At 45.3% G+C, this 21,183-nt stretch overlaps 6 protein-coding genes across 8 annotated transcripts in view; 3 read left to right on the forward strand and 3 right to left on the reverse strand.

Annotated features, from left to right (window-relative positions):
* The window catches only part of LOC131264371 (tribbles homolog 2), a 35,175-nt gene extending 34,382 nt beyond the window's left edge, over window positions 1-793 (reverse strand). The window contains exon 1 of the mRNA XM_058266673.1: window positions 17-793. Within this exon, the coding sequence (XP_058122656.1) occupies window positions 17-793 (777 nt within the window). The remainder of the gene's footprint in view (window positions 1-16) is intronic.
* Window positions 794-5,112: 4,319 nt separating this feature from the next.
* Window positions 5,113-7,180, reverse strand: LOC131267800 (NADH dehydrogenase [ubiquinone] flavoprotein 1, mitochondrial). Its single transcript, XM_058270756.1, has 4 exons — window positions 7,033-7,180; window positions 6,645-6,899; window positions 5,482-6,558; window positions 5,113-5,409 (listed from the first exon to the last, which is right to left on the reverse strand). The coding sequence occupies exons 1-4, from the start codon at window positions 7,079-7,081 to the stop codon at window positions 5,330-5,332; spliced, it is 1,461 nt and encodes a 486-aa protein (XP_058126739.1). The 5' UTR covers window positions 7,082-7,180; the 3' UTR covers window positions 5,113-5,329.
* Window positions 7,181-7,891: 711 nt separating this feature from the next.
* Window positions 7,892-10,464, reverse strand: LOC131262338 (zinc finger CCCH domain-containing protein 11B-like). Its single transcript, XM_058264315.1, has one exon. The coding sequence runs from the start codon at window positions 10,061-10,063 to the stop codon at window positions 9,641-9,643; it is 423 nt and encodes a 140-aa protein (XP_058120298.1). The 5' UTR covers window positions 10,064-10,464; the 3' UTR covers window positions 7,892-9,640.
* Window positions 10,465-11,197: 733 nt separating this feature from the next.
* Window positions 11,198-13,547, forward strand: LOC131262336 (E3 ubiquitin-protein ligase PPP1R11-like). The gene is made up of 2 exons (XM_058264313.1): window positions 11,198-11,426; window positions 13,034-13,547. Exons 1-2 carry the CDS (start codon window positions 11,331-11,333, stop codon window positions 13,367-13,369), a joined length of 432 nt encoding a protein of 143 aa, XP_058120296.1. The 5' UTR covers window positions 11,198-11,330; the 3' UTR covers window positions 13,370-13,547.
* Window positions 11,556-12,913, forward strand: LOC131262335 (succinate--hydroxymethylglutarate CoA-transferase). The gene has a single exon (XM_058264312.1). The coding sequence runs from the start codon at window positions 11,606-11,608 to the stop codon at window positions 12,911-12,913; it is 1,308 nt and encodes a 435-aa protein (XP_058120295.1). The 5' UTR covers window positions 11,556-11,605.
* Window positions 13,548-16,383: 2,836 nt separating the features above from the next.
* LOC131262092 (F-box/WD repeat-containing protein 5) lies at window positions 16,384-20,666 on the forward strand. 3 transcript variants are annotated; one of them, XM_058264015.1, is made up of 8 exons: window positions 16,384-17,062; window positions 17,325-17,482; window positions 17,560-17,737; window positions 18,578-19,016; window positions 19,122-19,458; window positions 19,513-19,853; window positions 19,933-20,083; window positions 20,160-20,666. In XM_058264015.1, the coding sequence occupies exons 1-8, from the start codon at window positions 16,786-16,788 to the stop codon at window positions 20,289-20,291; spliced, it is 2,013 nt and encodes a 670-aa protein (XP_058119998.1). In that variant the 5' UTR covers window positions 16,384-16,785; the 3' UTR covers window positions 20,292-20,666. The 3 variants fall into 3 exon arrangements, with proteins under 3 accessions (XP_058119998.1, XP_058119997.1, XP_058119996.1); XM_058264014.1 differs by having other exon boundaries at window positions 18,578-19,012; window positions 19,091-19,458; XM_058264013.1 differs by having other exon boundaries at window positions 18,578-19,012; window positions 19,091-19,853.
* The last annotated feature ends 517 nt before the right edge of the window (window positions 20,667-21,183 follow it).

The raw sequence follows: 21,183 nt of genomic DNA on the forward strand, positions 1-21,183 counted from the left end.
GACACTCTTTCTTTACCTTGCACACGAGCTCCCCGCGCGTTTTGATGTCGCAGCAGTGGTACAGATTGTTGCCTTCGACCGCCTCCATCATCAGGTAGCGACCGGCAAGTAGGACCGCGTTCGGCGGTGGCGGCGAAACGTTCGTCGAAATGGCATCGCGCTGCTGGGGGTAGGCGACCGGGGAACCGCCATTACGATACCGGTTCCAGGCGGCCGCGTACGGGTGTCCTTGAATGTTGCCCGATGGCTGGAGATGCGTCTGCTGCTGCTGATGCTGTTGTTGGTGCAGGTGATGCTGATGCAGATGATGATGGCTCCGCGAGCACTGCCGATGATACGGACACTTTTTGTGCCCGGAGCTGCTGCTACCGCTACTTGGACCATTGCTTCCGGGCATCGCCATCACCGTTCCACCCGTCGGCGCTAGTTGCGCCGAAACCGAGAGCAACCGGTTCAGCATGGCCGCGGCACTGGACGGGTGGGATAGCAACGCCGCCGACGAATGACTGCCGACCGCATCGCTGACCGTGTTAGCCACGCCGCCTTCGTCCACCACGGCGTTAACCGTCCCATCGGACGAGGGACCGTTCGGCATGAACAGCGGTGACGGTATCGCGGGAGGCATGATGCTAACCCCGGAGGTGGCGTGGGTGGCCGGCAAAAAACCTGCGATCGTGGCTGCACCGGCCGCGGACACCGGTTCGTCCGGTTTGTGGAGGCGAGGTAGTAGATCAGTGATATGCACCACCGTGGTGGTCGGTGCCACGATCGTGGTCGAATTGAGTGCACTCATTCTAGACGGCACTTGTTGTCAAACGAGAAACAACCACACACTTGATACGCTTCAAACAGGTTCAACGATTCTCAAACGGGTGCTAACTTAACAAAACTATTTAACGAACTCTTTATTTACACTACAAAAAAAAAAAACTATACACAACCGCGACACCTGTTTCGCACCGGATCACTACGTGCGTCACCTGAAGCGCCTGAAGTACGCACGATCGCTCACACTCACGAACGTCGTCGTGATCTGGCGCGGGTGGGTTTTTACTACTACTCTATATACTCAGCTTCCCGGTTGTACTATGAATCATCGGCGCCATGATGATGCACCCTTACGAAATTAGAACCACACTGTCCCGTTTAATTATTTCACACATAAACACCGCACGCACACGAATACACGTCACTTGTCACCTCTCCTTCTCCTCCTTGCGCGAAACCTTGTGAATGGGCTGGCCTTGCCGACGCCGAAATACACAAGCGCACACACAACCACGACGCCCTGTCACACACGGACACGTCGCTATCACAGGACAGGTGACGTCACAGGTCAGCACAGTGCACACATTGTTCTTCTCCGACTGCGTTATCACGAAACGACGAAACGACGAAACGTTTGTTTACTGTGAGGTTCACAAAATCGCGCACCACTAAATCCCAGTTGATGGTTTTCTCCTACTGCGCCATCTCGTTGTGCGCAATCAGCATGCTGAGATCCGAAAATGTACCGAAGAAGCAATCAAAAACCGGTAACCATGTTGATCGGCGATGCGTATTTTTCAGAATAGTTCAGCGAAACGAGCGTCTCAGAATGTCCTAGAAAGGAATCAAAAAAGTAAACTTAACATTAAAGATGATCTTCAGTTACTGTTAATAATTGAGGTAGAACAATTCAGGTAACTAACGATCAAAATAAGGTGCATGAACAGATCAGTGATAATCAATGCTTGCATTAATTCGGTTGGGACAACAGGTTCGCAGTAATATTGGCTAAATGTCTTTAGCCTATTAATTTCACAACAATGATGGCCAATTGAACAGAAAGCACATTCGGCTGTTGTACAACGCAGCGCGTGTTTCCCTGTGAAGCGTAGGAAAAAACGTAAGCGTAAGAAAAACCCCTTTTTAATTCAAATTGAATTGAACGCATCAACCAATAAAACACTTCATACACCAACGAGAAATAGAACAGTGCACGGCGTGGCGGCCAGTGCGGCTATTGATTCAATGCAATCCCGGAATTCCTGTATTTCACAATCCACAACTCGATCGAGGCCGCCTGACGAAAGGTCGAGCAATTTCTCGCCTCCAGTTTTTTTACGATCACAATGGCGCAATGACAGATAAGAATCGGGTGGCGGTTTGGGGTGGTACCGTACCCGACGATAGTAGTAAAGCATGAAAGAAGGCAGAGAAAAAAAACTGCAACAACGTTTCGCTCTTATCTTATCGTACTGTCCCTTTTGTCGTCAGGCGTTCCTTGCGAGTGGTGGGTTTTATCACAAAAATAGAAATAAAAGAACTAGCCGGGGAAGTGGCCGACGATGACGCGCTGGCACAAAGTGGACACCTCTCGCATGCTTGGATGGCGAAATTTCATCTACGTGATCCCCTCGCATCGAGTGCCCCAAGGGGGGGCAGGACACACATATTTCACTATTTATCTCCTCCGGAGGGTTGCACAAATGTGAACAATAGATAAGATGTTCAATCGCCACGATCGCACCTAGCTCCGCACAGATTGAACAACTTGTTCTCGTTTGTCCGTAAATCAGTATCGGTGACCATCAACCGGTGGCCATGAGGTCTGTCGTTGTCTCAGGACAACGTGTCATAGCTTTCGGTACGAACGGTGGCATCTTTCATGGCCACCTAGGTTCAGCATGTTTCGCTTCCACACGGCACGCTGTGTTCCCGTGAAAGGTGCACTGTCGTAACTATGGCAACGCCACGAAACAGGTCATGCAACGGAACTTATGGACCAATCAACTGGATTTTCCCGTACTTTCTCCCAGCTCGCCTTCTCTTGCCTTTCCTATTTCGGGTGCTTTCTCCGGCCCATCGTAATTACGCGAAGCTTCACATCACATAACGGGAGCATAGATTTTTCTTGCCATCGCAGCAAAACGGTGCCCTCACCACATTCTACGCATTTAACTAACGCATTCGGGAGGCGTCCCAAAAAAAAGGCAAACATCGCTGGTCAAATATTCCGCAGCTCACGGGTTGTTCGGTCATTGCTCCACGAAAGCGTCACACGAGCAGAAAACAATTTGGATCGAGTTGCATCGAAATGCGGCACCAAATGTGATTACAAATCAAACACAACCTTTTCGCTCAAAGCACTCTACGATCGCGTCTTGGGGTTGGCAACGAAGAAAACGAGTACCGCGTCGTTGTGCCAATCCTGCGCCGCACGCCGCACACGGTGCCATCGGTTTCCCCTATTTATTTTATTCTTGAAGGACCTATAAATCCTGCCGATGGTACGATAATTATTTGCCGTCGTGCACAACGTCGAACACTAGACGACCCATGCCCCTGGGTCTGTAACACTTTTCTTTGCGGTGCGTAAAAAAAGGATGGAAAAGGAACAGCAAAAGGAAGAGAGTGTACCAAACAATGACCAACGATAGTGTACGTGTGCATGGAAGGGATATAATATGCGCTTTCTTTATGCGGATCGAGATACAAAAAAAAACAAGGAAAAAACGCTGAAAAAAGAAACACAAATGTTCCACCTTTTTGCCACAAAACATCCTCTGCCACCTGAACTGTGTTGTACGTTATCCTTTGTGGTCCATATTTCAACGCTATTTTAGGCACCGAAAAGTCTTGACATCGAAGACGACGGGCATCGAGTGTGTTTCACAATTCATAACTTTTTACCCCGTCTGTGTACGCCATTCAAGTTTCGCTACTACAAATGAAACACAACTACCAAGTGGTTAGCCCACTACCACCTCGACTACTACTTGCTCAGCAGCGGTGTTTACAAACCAGTTGTGAACGGCGACCACAGCTACACACCAGCGCGTACGGTTCTCGGTACAGTTATGATTGCGAATAAAAATTTAACTTTCGGTTGCAAAATCACTCGCAACGACTTCTTTACCTTTACTCCCGCGCACGATGCCTAGTTTGCACTGCAAATATACATTGTTGACACTGTTGGTTAGTGGTTCAAACTGGCCAAATTTCACATATAAGCTACAGACACACTATTCACTTCTTCAAACTTGACGCTTCATTTTCGACACATTCAGTTGTGCTTCAAACGGAGTTCAGTTCACTTTGCTACCGAAGCATCACTAGGAATCGGCCTACTATGATACGCACAAGATTACTTGGAATTTACGTCATCACAAAATCGCAGAGCTGGCTGTGTATTCTCGTGCCGTCTTGCACAGAATGTATGGTGACATACGTGAACGGTTGTGAAATCACGACGGCAAACGAACGCGTCAGAGCGAGGGCTGAAACATCAACAGGGGTACGACAAAACAACGCACCGTCCGACCGACCGAGTACAATCGCCAAACACTCCTTACACGCTGAATGCCATCGCTCTACTGAACGCCGTACGCGATGCCAAACGCTCGAACAAATGCGACGCCAGCTCTAACGCCGTCCCTGTTCCGCACCGGTCGCTGTTTCCACAAAACTGGCATTTTCATGGCAACTTCTTCTTCAAAAGCAGACATTGCAACGTAACGCTTGCTAGAGCGAGACGATCGACAAGCAGTTCGCATGAATGGACGACACCACTACACGCGCACCATTCTGTTTACCATGTTGCGTGTCATCGCTAGACGTCAAAATTCAAATAAGAAACGTTCAATTCGGTACGAAAAATCTCGTTAGTGGACTGCCGGCACACGAAACCTTCTTCCAATGAAACAACTTTTAACAGCGCAGGTGTCAACTATTTAGCACAATTATGCGGGATCGATATTCCCAACAGCGGAGATTCAATTCCACATGCGCACGTATTTCACAATCGTGACACACTCTAGCCTGCTATGGTAGAACGTTAAAGGGTAGTATTTCGTAAAATAATGCAATTCCTTGCTTGTTTTTTTAAAGAGAAATCAATATGCAACCAGAACAAAGGCAAAATCACACTGAATGATTCATAGTTACATCAAATTCTTTTTGAACACGTAGCTTTTCTACGAAAGTCTTATTGGAACATGTTATAATCCAGTTGCATTGTTACTTAGTTGGATGATTTTTAAGACGTTTCAGTTGACTGACTTCCCGTGAAAAGTTCATTTAAATTGAAATAGTTTTGGAATTCGGTTCAAAACATTTTAAGTCTACATATTGAGTTGTTCCAACGAACCAGCTTGTAACATAATAAACGAATTTATTCGTGCTGTCGATATTTTAAACAATCTTTTGGTGCTAACTTGTTCCAAAAATTCTGACTTTTATGATGTTTAGTATCTTCACACTCTGGATGCCTGCTTTTTATACCCATTTAATCACTACAGTTTTAGGATGCTTCGGGAGTGGAACCGGCCAGACACAGGAGGACAATTTAGTTCTTTCCGGCAGCTTGCTTCTGCTCGTATTGCTTCATCCTAGCCTCAATTTCCGGACGGAAGTGTCGGATAAGACCTATATAAAGTATGAGAAGGTGTTATTAAAACGGGTTTCGCTATTTCATCGCCTTCCTATTTTTATTCTTACCTTGAACTGGCCATGCAGCACCATCACCCAGAGCGCAAATGGTGTGTCCTTCGATCTGTTTGGAAATTTCCCACAGCATATCAATCTCGGCCGGACGGGCGTTACCTTCCACGAAGCGATGCATAATCTTGTTCATCCAAGAAATACCCTCGCGGCAGGGAGTGCACTGTCCGCAGCTCTCGTGCTTGTAGAACATGATCAGGCGTGAGATGGCCTTGATCATGTCGGTCGACTTGTCCATCACAATTATGGCCGCGGTACCCAGCGAGGTCTGGGCCTGCACCAACCCATCGAAATCCATCAGCACGTCTTCGCAGACCGACTTCGGAATCACCGGTGTCGAAGAGCCACCAGGAATGATACCGAGCAGGTTGTCCCAGCCACCTCGAATGCCACCGGCATGCTTCTCAATCAGCTCCTTCAACGGGATCGACATCTCCTCCTCGACCGTGCACGGTGTGTTGACGTGTCCGGAAATGTTGAACAACTTCGTGCCCGAGTTACGCGTGCGCCCGAAACCGGCGAACCAGACACCACCGCGACGGCAGATGGTCGGTGCAACGGCCACCGTTTCCACGTTCGAGACGGTCGTCGGGCAACCGAACACACCAACATCGGCAGGGAATGGCGGCTTTAGACGCGGCTTACCCTGCTTGCCCTCCAGCGATTCAATAAGGGCCGTTTCTTCGCCACAAATGTACGCGCCGGCACCACGGTGCATAAACACGTCGAAATCGTAGCCCGATCCGCAAGCGTTCTTACCGATAAGCCCAGCCTGGTACGCCTCGGCGATGGCCAGCTGCATGTTGGACGCTTCGTTGTAAAACTCGCCACGAATGTAGATGTACGCGGCTCGGGCACCCATCGCACGGCCCGCAATCAGGCATCCTTCGATCAGCTTGTGCGGATCGTGGCGCATGATCTCGCGATCCTTGCACGTACCCGGCTCACCCTCGTCCGCGTTTACGACCAGATACTTCGGGCGTCCGTCGGAAGGTTTGTTCATGAAGGACCACTTCATGCCGGTAGGAAACCCGGCACCACCGCGTCCACGCAAACCGGATACCTTGATTTCATCTATCAGGTGAGAAGATCAAAACAGTTGTCAAATAACCAGAGTTCATTATTGATTTTTCACTGTGTAATGACGAAAAAGTTCGTACTTAAAATCCAGTCCGTGCCCTTCAACAAAATTTCCTTCGTTTTGTACCAATCGCCTCGCTTCAGAGCACCCTTTAGGCGCCAATCGTGACGTCCGTAGAGATTGGTAAAGATTCGGTCCTGGTCGGCCAACCCGCCAAACTTGGTCCTCGTTTGTGGCGGTGGTGCTGATGCTTGGGCCGACTGCCGACGAACCTGCTGCTTACTGCAATCGGCTACTACTGCCGAGCTGCGGATAGCCGCTGGAACAAGAGCCGCTGGAAAAGAATATCCGGGTTATTGAGATTTTTTGTTATGAAAAATTACATAAGTTGCGCTTGCTGAGAAGCTACGCAAAACAACGGTTCTATACGTAGACCTTTCAAAGAAATGATTGCACTGAGTACCTACCTAGCTGCTGTTTTGGCAAGCAGTTGATACGCACAAGGGCGTTCGCCATTGTTTAGCTTGATACCGCTTATATGTTTTGCGTAGTCGAGAAGAACTGTTTTTCAATGTGGACACGGACTGCTGATCGAAGAAATTTCGCGATATTAAGAAAAATACTGCACGGTAGTGTTGGCAGAATCGGGATTCGGAAGATCCAAAGATTAGATCTCTTGGCGGATTCTAAACGATTGGATCCCACTTGACGGACTCGGATCAGATTTGCTTCAATTGGGAATTGAATCAGATTTGATTGGTTTGGGACCCGATGGTTTTGAAATAATTTCAATCAGACTTGATCTGGATCAATTTTGATCTGACACGATTCAGACACGAGATGAGTCGAATACGTCTCATTAAGAATCGATTTAGAGACAATCAGACTTAGCACTGACTTCGATCGAATTAATCCGATTAAATCGAATGCAATGAATTTAACCAAAGATATGCAAAATAGATTGCGGACGGACTAGGATTCAATTTTGAATCGAAAGATTCGAGTCCCTGTAAGGATTTGATTAACCCACCACTACTGAGCTGCACATTGTCACTGCAGCTGTCAACAAATTGACAATCGTGTGGAGTGTCGTATACCCGATTTCAATTCTAAAAGTCTTGGGTGGTGATTATTTTCAATCAAATGCAATATTTCAATCATTCCGTTGAAGATTCAATAATTTAGCAATACCAAAACTGCTGCATTTCGTTGGTTATCTTTGATAGTTTAGTCTTGTGAACAAAGTATAACAACATGGAGTTTCAATTGCACATTTCCTCATAGAAGCAGTTTATTAAGGCCACTCAACAAAAAAAAAGACATTGGTTAATCCATTGATTCTGTTTGTTTGTTTATTACGTTTAAATTTTACGATTATAGTCCATTTTACTTTGCGCCCTACGCCATTTAACTTTTATCCATGGTATTCATTTAATTTAGAATTGCAAATTCGAAAGAAACCTTTGCTAGGTATTTTTTTTCTTATTCGTTTAAGGATAATAGGGGGGATTGCGTTCTTCCTCCTTGAAAGGATAACAGCGCAATTCAAACTCAGGTTTTACAATGTGTCACAAACCAAAACTCTGCTCAAACATGCTATTTCATTTGGGGAATTCTTAAACACGTCCAAACACAAGTACCTGTACGTGCTTCTGGGCACGAGGTGTCTTGCTGTCCTTGATCTGTTTTTTTCCTATCTCGTGGTTATAGTATATATTCAATCAATTAAAATGTGTAACATTCTGCTTTTGTCTATACTCATATTACTTTTCTTACCACCCTTTTCCAGGTGTCGCACGATACCAATTCTCATTTGTATGTGTTTTGTTTCTGAACTGTATCCATGTTCTTATCGTTCAGTGTTATAGCAATTGAAAATAATATTTGAGTTTGAACATAAATCATACGATGGATTTTTTTTTTTGCTGTTCTAAGTCTGTCTTCTACTATGAATTTTTACTATTTTCATTTATGAGCATGCACTGCGCGACTGACTTTGTTTAGATTCCTTTTGTAATATTTTTTGATAAGGAACTTTCAATCACAAACCTTCACCAAAAACAAAATACATGAAAAAAAAGTTAACTAACCATTCGGACATCCGTCTACCAATAGAGCAAGTGGAACACTATCGTTAGGGGCTTCCTGTTTCGAGTATAATTCATATTACTTGTTTGCAAATGTGAACAACAACACTTTATGCAACGTGCACAATCAAGCCGAGAGATTTGCAAAATGTGTGGTAAAGAAGAATTGGTTTAACAAAAATAGAAAAACAACTGGGAAAAAGAAACAACTTGCTCTAAGATACCCTTAATTAACTTCTCGCCATACGCGGGCTTTTGTGTGAGCGGGTGGGTCCTTTCTTTTTCTGCTTCATTGCAGTGTTTGTATGCGTAAAAAGTAACAAAGAAAGTGGAGATTTAATGCACTCATCGTGGTACGCATGATGCTGAGTGCTGAAAGCATTCAGTACGACCGTGAAACAAATCTAAACGACTATCGTTTCCTTCTATGGTTTCTCGTCCATTTGCCGGGCTTCGCGCCATAACTTTGTTTCGTAGAGTTTAACTTTCTGCCCATAAGCTGCTGGAAAGGATATCCGCTCGCCAAACCGGTCAACAGTTTTCGCTAAGGTTCTTATAGCTATTCGAGTTCGCTAGATGCCTGTTCTGGATTTCAGGATGCTAATTTCCCATCCACTGCTGATGATGAGATGAATGATAAGGTTAAGCGCGAAAAAATAATATAATTATAATAAATACATTTTCTTTGAGAAAAGTGCCCAAAACAGCTTCAAATAGTTGCCTTCCTTCAACCAAACATTACGATAGTATAAGAGCAAACTAAGGATGTGTACTTTAGCTGGATCTTTAGTATGGGACACACACACCCACTCACGGCTACAGTATCGATGCAACAATCCTATCAGCTGGTGTGCATAGTGTCCTCCATGTTAGTTTTGCGGTTCAGCCTAATATCGTCGTCCAGGATGATCGCAGGACACAAACCACATGGCGAGCCGCACACACGGTCGCCATGATGCCCCGCGAGAAGCGTTCGCCTGCTGGTCGCTTAGATGATTCTCGGCAGCAAAGCGGCATAGTTGTAGTCCAGTACGACGGCGGCCGAAGTAGAGTGAAGCAGGTGGGTGGCAGCATTTGCCGCGGCAGCAGCGGCTGCCGGCTGCACCGGGACACCCACGTTGCTCGTCGTCGGCTGCGAGGGCTTCGGGATCTTGTGCTGGAACACGCAGTGCGGCTTGCGGCATCCGCCCGGTTGATCCTCCCAGAAGCACGGTGTCGCCGAGCGCGGCTTTTCGATCTTCATGTGGCGCATGGTGCAGGTGCGATTGTAGCACTTTCCTTCCGCCCACATCTTGCACGTCTTCTCGTGTCCGAGCGCCGCCGGCTCGTGGCGGTACTCGCAGCTGGTACCCTTCTTACATGTTGAGTAGTAGAAGAAGTAACAATCATGCAGATTCCTCGGGAGGTCCATAAATGGTGGATGGACCAGCTTCCGACGGGGGGCCTGCTGCCTTTTCGATCGAAGAGCAATTTTCGAGCCCAAAGCTTGACCTCTTCTGCGGGGCAATTTCTCGGTTACGATCGGCGTCTTGATCGCTTTTTACAGTACCGTGGCTATACGAAAATAGTGCCTCCACACTGTCCCACTTGCGGCCCGCTGTTGCAGCCTCTTCGAAAGTTGCTCGTACGCGACACGACGGTGGCACCTCCGCTTTTGCTTGGTTGGCACGGCGGAAGAAGCGAACGCGGGCAGCTACTAACACGGACACGGACACGTGCCGCGGCGAAAATTCACTACTGCGTACACCGCCGTATCAAAGGACATGAAGGGCAGGAATTAGAATGCAAAAATACACACAATCTTTCCTTTTTTCCTCCACAACTGCACTGACAAAATTACCTCTTCCAGTAGAGGTGCGTGGTCCGAGCTGGATCAGATAATATGATCCGACCCCAACCCGGAGTGATTCAATCCGATCTATATTTTGGCGTGAATCGCTCCTCTTCTTGATCTGGGAGCGAATGGAATTTTGGACGTGAAAACAGGGTTGATGATAATGAGAATTCACGTTGATTTGTTGGTGGTAGTAGGATAATGGGATATGACCATTGTCTGATCAGGAATCAGGCTGAGAAACTGCCATTGTTGATCAAAGATTTAGTTCAAATCAGAATTCACCTACCTTGTTTAAAAAATACTGACATACAGTAACAAATAAAAGCGTATGTTAAAAGTAGAAGACTGGAGATAGTGAAAGGATTTGCTCCGTTGAAAATTGGAGTTAAATGATTAGATCCTTTCACGGAGCTGTTAGTTCCACCACTATCTATGCCGCTATAAAAGAAATTCTAGCAACCGAATCGTGAGTTTATAGCCAATAGTGGAATTCTGCACATGATTTGAATGTTGTATATTTTACATTGAAGAATTGGAAAAATGGTATAATATAATATTCAAAACTGTAGATTAACACCATATTATCTTTTAACCAAAAACGATACTATGCTTAAGGAAAATAGATTGAATGTCATACATAAAAAAATTAGATGCTATAAATATACGTACCTTGAGTCTATTGTCACAACTGACAATGTGTTTGACAACTGCGTTTTTTGTGATGTAAATTTCGATTAATTAATCTTCCAAAATAGCCTGTATTTTGTGGTAAAAACTGCGGTTTTTGTTGGTCAATTTGAACGAGCAAGCTTTCGCTAGGTTTTGCTTGTCCCGACGAGCCATGATGTCTGCGGAAACACCTACCCTCAGCCGCACTATCACGGAAACTATCCCGCAAGATGAGGTAGTCCCCGGTCCTAGCACCAGCCCGCGACAGGCAAGTAACACATATACGGCTCTTTTATCGGGGTGTGTGGGTAAACAATGATAATTTGCATTAGTTCCACACGGCCACAGTGAGGTGATCATATTTTCTCCTTCCGCGTGCGATTATATTGTTACCAAAGCTAGGCGTGATTTGCATATTTCATCCATCGTTGCACAGTTTTGCTGAAAATGTCTGTGCGATTTGTGCTGCCGAATTCGTTGAGCAATAGAATTGTGCGCAATTTCTACGCCAGACATGGTGGCAACCTCAGGTCGAACTGCCGAAAATTGTCAACAAACGCACGAGAATTCCCACTGGAAGGGGTGAAGATCCTTGATCTTACACGCATCGTCGCCGGACCGTACTGCACCATGGTGCTCGGTGATCTTGGCGCAGAAGTTTACAAGATCGAACGCCCATACGCAGGAGACGAATCGCGCAAGTGGGGTCCCCCCTTCATGCCCAACTCGACCGACTCGGTTTACTTTATGGCGGCCAATCGCAACAAGAAAAGTGTTTGCGTGAACTTGAAGACTGGCCGGGAGGTGATCTACGAGCTGGCGCAAAAGTGTGATGTGTTGGTGGAGAACTACGTGCCTGGGAAGTTGGACGGATTAGGATTGGGCTACGAGACACTGAAAACCATTGCTCCGTCCCTGGTGTACTGCTCCATTACGGGGTTCGGTTCGGAAGGGCCGTACCGTAGTAAGCCTGGGTACGATGTCATTGCTGCATCCATGGGAGGACTTCTTCATATCACTGGCAGCGAGGATGGACCGCCGGCGAAGGTGGGGATTGCGATCACGGACATTGCAACCGGACTCTACGCACATGGTGCAATCCTTGCAGCCCTTTTGCAGCGTTATCGCACCGGCCGTGGGCAGAAAATCGACGTGAACCTCTTCTCGACACAGGTCGCTTGTCTTATCAATGTCGCGAGCAATTATTTAAACGCCAACAAGGAAGCGAAACGCTGGGGAACGGCCCACGAAAGCATAGTACCGTATGAAGCGTTCGAAACCCAGACGGGCTACATCACACTTGGTTGTGGAAGTGATGCTCAGTTCGTTTCTCTTTGTCAGTTGTTGGGAGTAGAAGAGTTGGCCCAGGATGTCCGTTTTGTTAACAACCGGACACGGGTAGACCATCGAAATGAATTAATCACGATTCTTTCCGCGATTCTGAAGCGTAAAACCTCATCGGAGTGGATGGAGGTTTTCAAGGAAGCATCTTTCCCCGTTGGTCCAATCAATAGCATGCGAGAAGTGTTTCAAGATAGCCATATCAAAGCGATAGGATTGGTTAAAACGCTTCCCCATTCGACGGCCGGAGAGGTGAAACTTGTCGGTCCGCCGGTTGTGTACAGCGAGGCACGGAATGAAGTAACTTCTCCTCCTCCGCAGTTGGGGCAGCACACAAATGATGTGCTTCGCGATCTGCTTGGGTACGAGGAGGAGAAGATAAATCGCTTGAGGAAAGAGAATATTATACAATAAAGCATTTATTATTTGTACTGCGTATCTTTGTTTCATAATCTGCGCTTTAAATATGTTTTTCCGAAGAAATAGTAATCACTATCCGTTAAGGAATAATTTTGTTTTAAAATGCAATTGCAGGAACCACCAGTATTACGATTACGGCTGCAGAAACCGCGTAACGACAAGAAGGTCCAGTGGACAAATGGTACAGTCGATAACGAGCATATGAACAAGAAGAAATCAAAGTGCTGCTGCATCTACGTTAAGCCACGGGCATTCGGCGAGAGTTCATCCGAAAGTGAAGATGAATGCGAAAACTGCTTTGGGCATGTTGAGTTAAAAAAGAAAAACCAGAAAAAACCATCAACAGCCCATGGGGACGGCGATGAGGGTGAGAACGATAATTCCGATGGTGTCAATGGACCAATGCCGACGGGTGATCCTACCCCACAGTGTTGCAAATCGGAAAATTAATTTTGTAAACGATGTGCGAGACGCTTTACTTTGTTTTTGGTCATTGCTCAAGAAACGACAAAAAATGGACAACGCATTGCGGCACGGAGCGAACGGTGTAGATGAACAAAAATGTATTTAGAACCAAATCTGTACATACATCTCTAATTTAAATAAATTAAAACTTTTATCATAGTCAGACATGATGATTTTATTACATTGAAAACAAAAAATCTAATAACTATAGGTAATGCTATGTAACATTCAAATAAAAGAGGTGGGTTAACCCGTAGTTGCAAAATAACATTTTATAATCTGGTCTTTACTATTGATATTTTGGCACTGTTTGTCTCGAAGTTATTGATTTTGGTCTTCGTCGAAGTCCTCATCAAACCAATTTCTCAATCCCTTTAACCTAATTGAACATGTCAAGACATGTAGAATATAGGAATCTTTATTGTACAAATATACTTATTGAATTTATGTGTGCAACCATTCAACCATTATTTCAAATAATGATCAAGATGTTTGAAGCTTGTATAGCTCCACTTGGTCAAATGTAAATATGTTGGTACCAGGCAACGCTGCTGTCAGTTGCGTATTTATTTTTATATTTGCACCCGTCGGATCTAGTGGTGGTGAAACTGAATCTCTACAGGGATTCGAATCTTTCGATTCAAATCCATTCTGAGATCCTGATCTTCGAATCCGAATCCCAATCAGTCGTATAATACATGCTCATCTAATGCCGATTTTTCATATGATGTGTTTAATTCAATGAATAATTTACATAAAAATTGTGTTCTCTCGCAGCAGTGCTGTAAAACGAGAGCACTTCTTCAGTGTTCATAGCAAACGTTAAAACAGAATGCAGTCCTACTCTTACTCCTTGATAATTGGTACTCGGACATCGCGATCCTGTTCACAGCAAAGCAAAACGAGTTGTGCCAGATCCTGCAGTAACAGGCAGTGAATTTATACTCCTTCCTTAAGCTTGATAATGAATTATAACACTCCAACTCAACTAACTTAATGAAAATTTTCATATAAAAGAATAAATCTTGTTTTCGCTGTTCAGTAATACGTAAAAGTATAAAATAAATTAAATGGAATAATAAATTTTCAAAATAAAAGTTTTTCCGTAAACGTACTAAAAACTAAAAAATTAATGTATGTTAAATGAGACTCGGGGTCCACACTACAGCGCGACGTCACCTGACAGGAGCTGAACTCCATATAAAAAAAACCTTGCGCGATGTCGCGCGAATCACGCTAGATTTTTTTTGCATGGAGTTCAGCGCCTGTCAGGCGACGTCGCGTTACGCGACGGTGCAGTCTGGAAAGCGTGAGATATGTATTTATGTATCAGTTTTTCGTTTTTGTCGTTATTCGCATAACATCGTAGATGGCGATCGAGCTGAGAGCATAAAACAAGACTTTTTTCATTCGTGTCTCATTATTTCCGCAATTGGAGTTTTTTTGTTTCTTTTTTTGTATATTCGCAAAGAACAAAGGTTGGAGAAGTCCCCTGTGCAGTTTTGTGTCGCTAGCTGCTTCGAAGAAGAAGATAACTTAAGGCAGCGCTCTGTCAGCTATCGAACAAGACAAACCCGACAAAAACGACAAAAAACACACGAACAAACCCATGTAATCATATGGAGGTGCTCTGTCAACCTGCATAGAATATGTCAGACAAACACGACACAGAACAAAACAGTTTGATTTTGTCGTGCAGGGCTGTATCCCACGGTGGAACTGTATATACATTGTTTATTCTGCTACCTTGCGGCTGGGATGAGTGACAGCTCTTCACGACAATTGGCAGAGCTCCCTTCAAACATTGTCGTGTTTGTTTGGTTTGTTGGGCTGGTCACAGAGCGCTACCTAACTCGGAGTCCACACTACAGCGTGACGTCGCCTGACAGGAGCTGAACTCCATATAACCCGGGGTCCACACTGCAGCGCGACGTCGCCTGACAGGTGCTGAACTCCATATGAAAAAAAAAAAACTATCACGATGTCGCACAAATCGCGCTAGGTTTTTTTGTATGGAGTTCGCGGCGCTGTAGTGTGGACCCCGAGTAAAAAACCTTGTGCGATGTCGCGCGAATCGCGCTACTGTTTTGTTCTTAGCAGTTTGGTTACGTTTCGGCACCCGAAAAAACTTTGGTAAAAATATCAATTAAAACGGGGTTTCATAACTGAATTACATTTGTCAAGGCTAGAAATAAGTAGTACAACGAAAAATCCGATGTTTTGTGGAGAATACTGCTCGTTTTGTTCTTCTTCTTCTTCTTCTTTCGCTATGCGAGTCGGGGTATATCCTCCTACGCTAAGTCGAACGTTTGTTCCCTTACTCGTAATCAGAGGCGTACCGACTCTGTCCGAACTCCTATGAAGGGACTCGTCCTTTAGGACCGGCTAATAATAGCCATATGTCCACCCGCCGGCCACGGGAGGGATAATTCCTTCCGTTGTCAGGACACAAGAACTCGTGGTCCGCTTGATTGACTCAAACAGAACGAGATGTGCGGCAGCTAGGATTTTTCTTACCTGAGCTCCAGCTCGGGGTGACCACGCGGTCGTGCCGTAACCTTACTTTTCCGCTAACCCTTTCAGGAAACTTGTGCACTGCTAACATCCGCTCTGATGCACTACCGAACTGGAACTGCTCGTTTTGTTCGCGTTTGTGTTTCGGTTTGTTTACGTTTTGTCCAGCTGTCGGTTTGTTTACGTTTCGAATTGACATTTGACAAGAGCTAGCGCGTTTTTCGCTGTATCTACACTATGCAATGTCTAGCGCGATTTTTGCGACCCTTTTTTTGCATGGAGTTCGGCCACCTGTCAGGCGACGGCGCGTTTCGTGACGGGACGTCGCGCTGTAGTGTGGACCCCGAGTCAAATGGGATTCGAATCTTTGGAATCCGTCTAGGGATCGAATCTTAGGATCTTCCGAATCCCGATTCTGCCAACACTAATATTTATTTTTATTTGCTACCCGACGGATCGACATCGCACTTGATGGTGAGCAATTGGTCGATCCGCTTTGGGTCAGCTGTCGGGTGCTAAAACTCAGTCCAAGGTTTTTCCGTCGCGTCAATTATCTAAATAATTATAGTAACACCCTAATTTAAACGGAATAATTCGTGACCGTTGTCGGTGTTTTACGTTTTCCTAGGGGCTGTGAGTACGGTTGTGCGTGCGTGTGTTTTTTTTTACTGCGTAGCGGGAGTAAAACATCTCCGTAGTTTGCCAACGAACGGCAGCACAAGACGGAGACGGAGAACCAACCGTAGATAGTGAAAGTTTACGGTGCAACTTCGCAGTCGGCAGATTCGGCGGAAGTACTGCCGTGCTGTGGGAGGTGGTATTGTGTTGAGTACGGCGAAGAAATAGAAAAAAAAAACGCTTGAACAACGGTGGAAACGAGATTTTCCATGGCGGAAATGGACGATGTACCAATGGCTGATGCAAGTAGCACGTCCAGCACCCCTAGCGAACAGGACGACGGTGGCGTGTACCTGGATAACAGTCCGTGGGTATTTCTGCCGGAGCCACTGTTCAACACAATATTTTTGCGACTACAACCGCGCGATTTGCTGAATGCCAGTCAATGTTGCAAACGCTGGCACAAGCTGTCGATGGATGACTACATCTGGAAGAAATATTTTCAGGCCGAATTCAATGTCGACCCGTCGATCCCGTTGAAACGAGGTAAGAATAACGCGCATGACGCGCAATATGCGCTCATGTGCCGATGCAATCAAACCGTTGCCAATTCGATAATCGAGCGCAAAAGTAGCGCCTCCTCGGATCGATCGCATCTTGCGGTGACATAATGCACGATCGTCAACCGATGCGCTAGGTTTTTGCGTGTTTACATCAAGCATCAACAAAATGTGGTGTGAGAAAGCGCGATAGGTTGATTACTGGCTTGCTTTAACTAATCCATTTTCTCTCCCTTACACATAAAAAGGTGCAGAATCCTGGCGCGCAGAGTACCGCCGCTTGACGAGCAACGTTCCGATGGTCCTGACAGACATTCTAACGAGTCATTCACATCAAGTACTTCACGTTAGCTTCTCGCACAATGGTAAAATGTTTGCCACTTGCTCGAAGGATGGATTTGTGATTGTAAGTGCCCGTACATATGCGATCCATTTTTTTTGTTTTAAAAATAAAACCTCTAAAATCGTGCTGCTACATTACAGCTTTGGAACTCGGCGTATCCGTCGACGATACGCGACTCGTATGATATGCGAAAACTGAGCTGGAAGTACACACAATTTTCGCAGTTCAATCAAAGCGACACGCTGCTACTGGTGTCCGGGGTTCACTTCGGCTCTCCGCACAGCACTTCCGGCGAGATTGCGGTGTTTACTGTCCAAAGTAAGTTTTTGATAAGAAAGTTTGGTGGGTCTGAACGATGGGTTTTGAAAAGAAAATTGACTCGTTACGGATGCGGTTTACGACCCCTTTACATGCACTTAATTAATTCTGATAACTCTCTCATACATCTATCTGCCGATAGGAGTTTACGTTGGTTTGATTGATTTCTGGATTTGGCTCATTTACTGGTTTTGTACAACGGATTTTCGATAATTTCTTATGATTGTAAGCTTTTGTCCGAATTATATTAAATGGTAATGTAGAAAGGATTAAAAACCGGTAATAGGTACACATTTTAGATCAGTCATACACGGAATTATATCCCAAAATAGTTAAATTTATGTTTTGTTTTTGTAAAAGCACTTCCAATAACACTTCGTTTGCTTCACAAATTTTACACAACCGTCTTGGAAACCAATATTCCTCAATCAGTGAAAGATTGTAGGCAAAACCGGTTTTTGGGTTTACCCCGCTCGTTTGGCAAATTCGGTTTGTCTTATCACATTCGCATGGACTCAAGACAGACGCTTTATGGATGCTGTGGGAAACATGCAAGTTTGTGTGAAACCAGTCTCAGGACTTGTTAACAATACTGTTTGACAGTCATCTTCTTAGTTCTTTTGCAAGACTTTGTGACTGCCTTGATGAGACTAAGAGATGACTCAATTCAATTGCCAACGAAATCAATGCATTGGTTTGAATGAATTTCAACTACACTACAATTATTGCCGCATTCCTTTATCGACATATTTTTGGCTTCATGGGAACATATATAATACGTCGAAATATTTAAAAATGTTAGTGTAATCTCATTTAATTATTATGGTTATACTTTTACAGATGGATTCACTTTGAAATGCCGTGTGACGAACAGACCGTACGATATTTTCGGCACATGGTTTAGCGATCAGCATCTGCTTTCGGGCGACATGAGCTGGCTGGCGCATCTGGTCAGCACGTCAATACTTTGGCTGAACAAGGCCAATCAAGAGGTGGACTCCGAGCACACCCCCGTACGAAAACAAATGTACAAATTCTACAATCGGAACGCCAGTTCGATACGGGCGATCATGATAGCGAACTGCCCCTGGCTGAACGATGATAGCGGAGCTAAAAAGGAGAATGAGGTCGGTGAGAGCTCGAGCAGTGGGCAAAAACCGACGGACGAGGACTCTAGCGAAAACGATCGTCGAGCCGGTAATCCACTGTCACACTACCAGATGAATCAAGATGTGGACTCCGACGAAGAACCAGCGGCAGAGGCGGCTGATGAGCGTAAGTAGCGCGTAACTGCGAGGTGTTATTGGTTGGGCGAAGAAAAATGACCGTTTCTTTGCCTGGTGATTTTGGTAGATTTACGCAATGCACCCGCAAACGCTGCCAGTTCGCGTCAACAACCTCCCGACCATGGAGACTACGCCGGCCCGATACAGTATGTGGAGGAGTTCCGGCAAGAGTACGACGACTCGTACTACGAATCGTCGGATGATTGCCTGGGAGACGACGATGACGACTGCGACGACGAGGAGCTGTCCGAGGGCGACGACGATCTGGAGAACCTTTGCCCAAAGTATTTGATCTTCTCGACCGGCTCGAAAACGTACACACCGCACCAGATTGGGTTCAAGCGCATTACAAGTGTCAACTTTCCGCGCCGCCTCGACCCGGGTCCGTCGTTGCAGGAGCGCATCGCTCTGCGCGATCGGCAGCGCGAGTTGCAGGTAATTATGGGCGAGATGTCACCGGAAGAAATTCGCCTGCAGTATATCTTACAGAACGAATCGCCACCGAGAGAACCGAACTGGAACAACTACGATGAGGTGGCCGGCCGGTTTGACAAGGTGGACAAGCTGATTGATCTGCACGGCCACATCATCGGAATGGGGCTAAGCCCGGACCATCGCTATCTATACGTCAACAGTCGACCGTGGCCGAAGAACTGCGTCATTCGCAATCCACTGCAACCTCCGGCGATCGCGCAGGAGATCGACATACACGTGATCGATCTGATGACGCTGAAAAAGGTGGGCAAGATGCTGCGTGCCCACAAGGCGTACACTCCGAATACGGAATGTTTCTTTATCTTCCTGGACGTCTGTGATAACTACGTTGCTAGGTAGGTCAAAGGATCCGTTGCGATGAACGGGGCGAGTGGCGTCACTTAATGCAAATTGTTTCCCGTCTATTTTTCACAGCGGTGCGGAAGACATGCACGCATTCATCTGGGATCGATATTACGGTGTTTGTCTGGCGAAGTACCAGCACGACAATGTGGTCAATAGCGTTGCCTTCAACCCACGTGATAATGAGATGCTTGTAACCACCAGCGATGACTATGAAATTAAGGTAAGTTGAAAAAAACCTGCCAATGGCAGTAAGGTGCATTAATGGACGGGTTCATTGTTTATTATCCTTTGCGTAGATTTGGCGATCACTGTCCAAAGCGAAAAAACTGGGCATTCCGCCCACCGCTCGGGCGTCCGAGTATCGAAAGAATAAAGTAAATCGCCCACCTCCACAGCCACATCAGTACGCGGGAAGATCGTTCGTATAAGACTTACGAAGGAATGTATTCAAAACCAATGTGCCGGATGTTGGCGCAATAGAAGTTTTGCGCCATCTATTGCGAAGTAACGAGCCAAGAGTGACCACCTATACTCTAGTCGGGGAAAAGAACGCGCATGAACCGCGAACAAAAGGCGGTCAGCGAATGTCAAGTTTGTTTTCTCTTTGCCAGAAATGGTTTAATTTTTTATCGTTCGTTTTAGTGGAAGATATTTTATTAGTTCATAATGTTGAAGATGAAATCATAATACCGGAGGGCGTAGTCGAACTACGCCAATCGTAGTTTAAAAGCTAAAAACATCACAAAATAACGTTTGTGGTACAACCAGTGAAAAGCAAAGAAATCACAACAGATTACCAGAGACATTTTTTTTTTAAATTTTAAATGTGAACTTGTTTAAGCGAATTCAAAGTCATTTGAGTAAACAATTGTCAGCGGTCTTGATATGTTCATTTTCGAACAATTTTCACTCGCCGACGATTATTTGTTGACCAACAAAGTCGTGGCGATGTTTTTTGGAGTCTCATTTTCAGCATTAAAGGATTCTGCGCTTTATTCTCACAAACAATTGTTTTTTTGTTTTAAATATTCTTCATTTGATTTTATCGTATTTTTTTACACTCCATGCCAAGTGGTTCGTACAGCTAGGACTTATTAATTCAGAATTACCCATTGAGATGTTTGTTTTCCTCACTTCAGTTCGTGTCATTCTAAAGGAAATCAAAAAGCAGGCGAACAGAGTAATGTTATGTATTATTAGAAAAAGTTTTGGTAATAAATAAACTTTTTTAAATACACAAATAACTAAATATGTATTGCAAAGATTTATTTATTTATTTTAACACTTTGTTGACGGGCGTTTTTTTCCCAAAACTAGCTG

The sequence above is a fragment of the Anopheles coustani genome, chromosome 2 (assembly GCF_943734705.1).
Source record: "Anopheles coustani chromosome 2, idAnoCousDA_361_x.2, whole genome shotgun sequence".
Taxonomy (NCBI): Eukaryota; Metazoa; Arthropoda; class Insecta; order Diptera; family Culicidae; genus Anopheles; species Anopheles coustani.

Bases quoted from the DNA above. Each gene is read 5' to 3' on its own strand.
- LOC131262338 (XM_058264315.1), bottom strand. From the start codon at position 10,063: ATGGACCTCCCGAGGAATCTGCATGATTGTTACTTCTTCTACTACTCA.
- LOC131262336 (XM_058264313.1), top strand. From the start codon at position 11,331: ATGATGTCTGCGGAAACACCTACCCTCAGCCGCACTATCACGGAAACT. The intron at 11,427-13,033 runs GCAAGTAACACA...ATGCAATTGCAG, and splicing joins CTAGCACCAGCCCGCGACAG to GAACCACCAGTATTACGATT.
- LOC131267800 (XM_058270756.1), bottom strand. From the start codon at position 7,081: ATGGCGAACGCCCTTGTGCGTATCAACTGCTTGCCAAAACAGCAGCTA. The intron at 6,900-7,032 runs GTAGGTACTCAG...ATTCTTTTCCAG, and splicing joins CTTGCCAAAACAGCAGCTAG to CGGCTCTTGTTCCAGCGGCT. The intron at 6,559-6,644 runs GTACGAACTTTT...CTCACCTGATAG, and splicing joins GGGCACGGACTGGATTTTAA to ATGAAATCAAGGTATCCGGT.
- LOC131262335 (XM_058264312.1), top strand. From the start codon at position 11,606: ATGTCTGTGCGATTTGTGCTGCCGAATTCGTTGAGCAATAGAATTGTG.
- LOC131262092 (XM_058264013.1), top strand. From the start codon at position 16,786: ATGGCGGAAATGGACGATGTACCAATGGCTGATGCAAGTAGCACGTCC. The intron at 19,854-19,932 runs GTAGGTCAAAGG...TATTTTTCACAG, and splicing joins TGTGATAACTACGTTGCTAG to CGGTGCGGAAGACATGCACG. The intron at 20,084-20,159 runs GTAAGTTGAAAA...TCCTTTGCGTAG, and splicing joins GCGATGACTATGAAATTAAG to ATTTGGCGATCACTGTCCAA.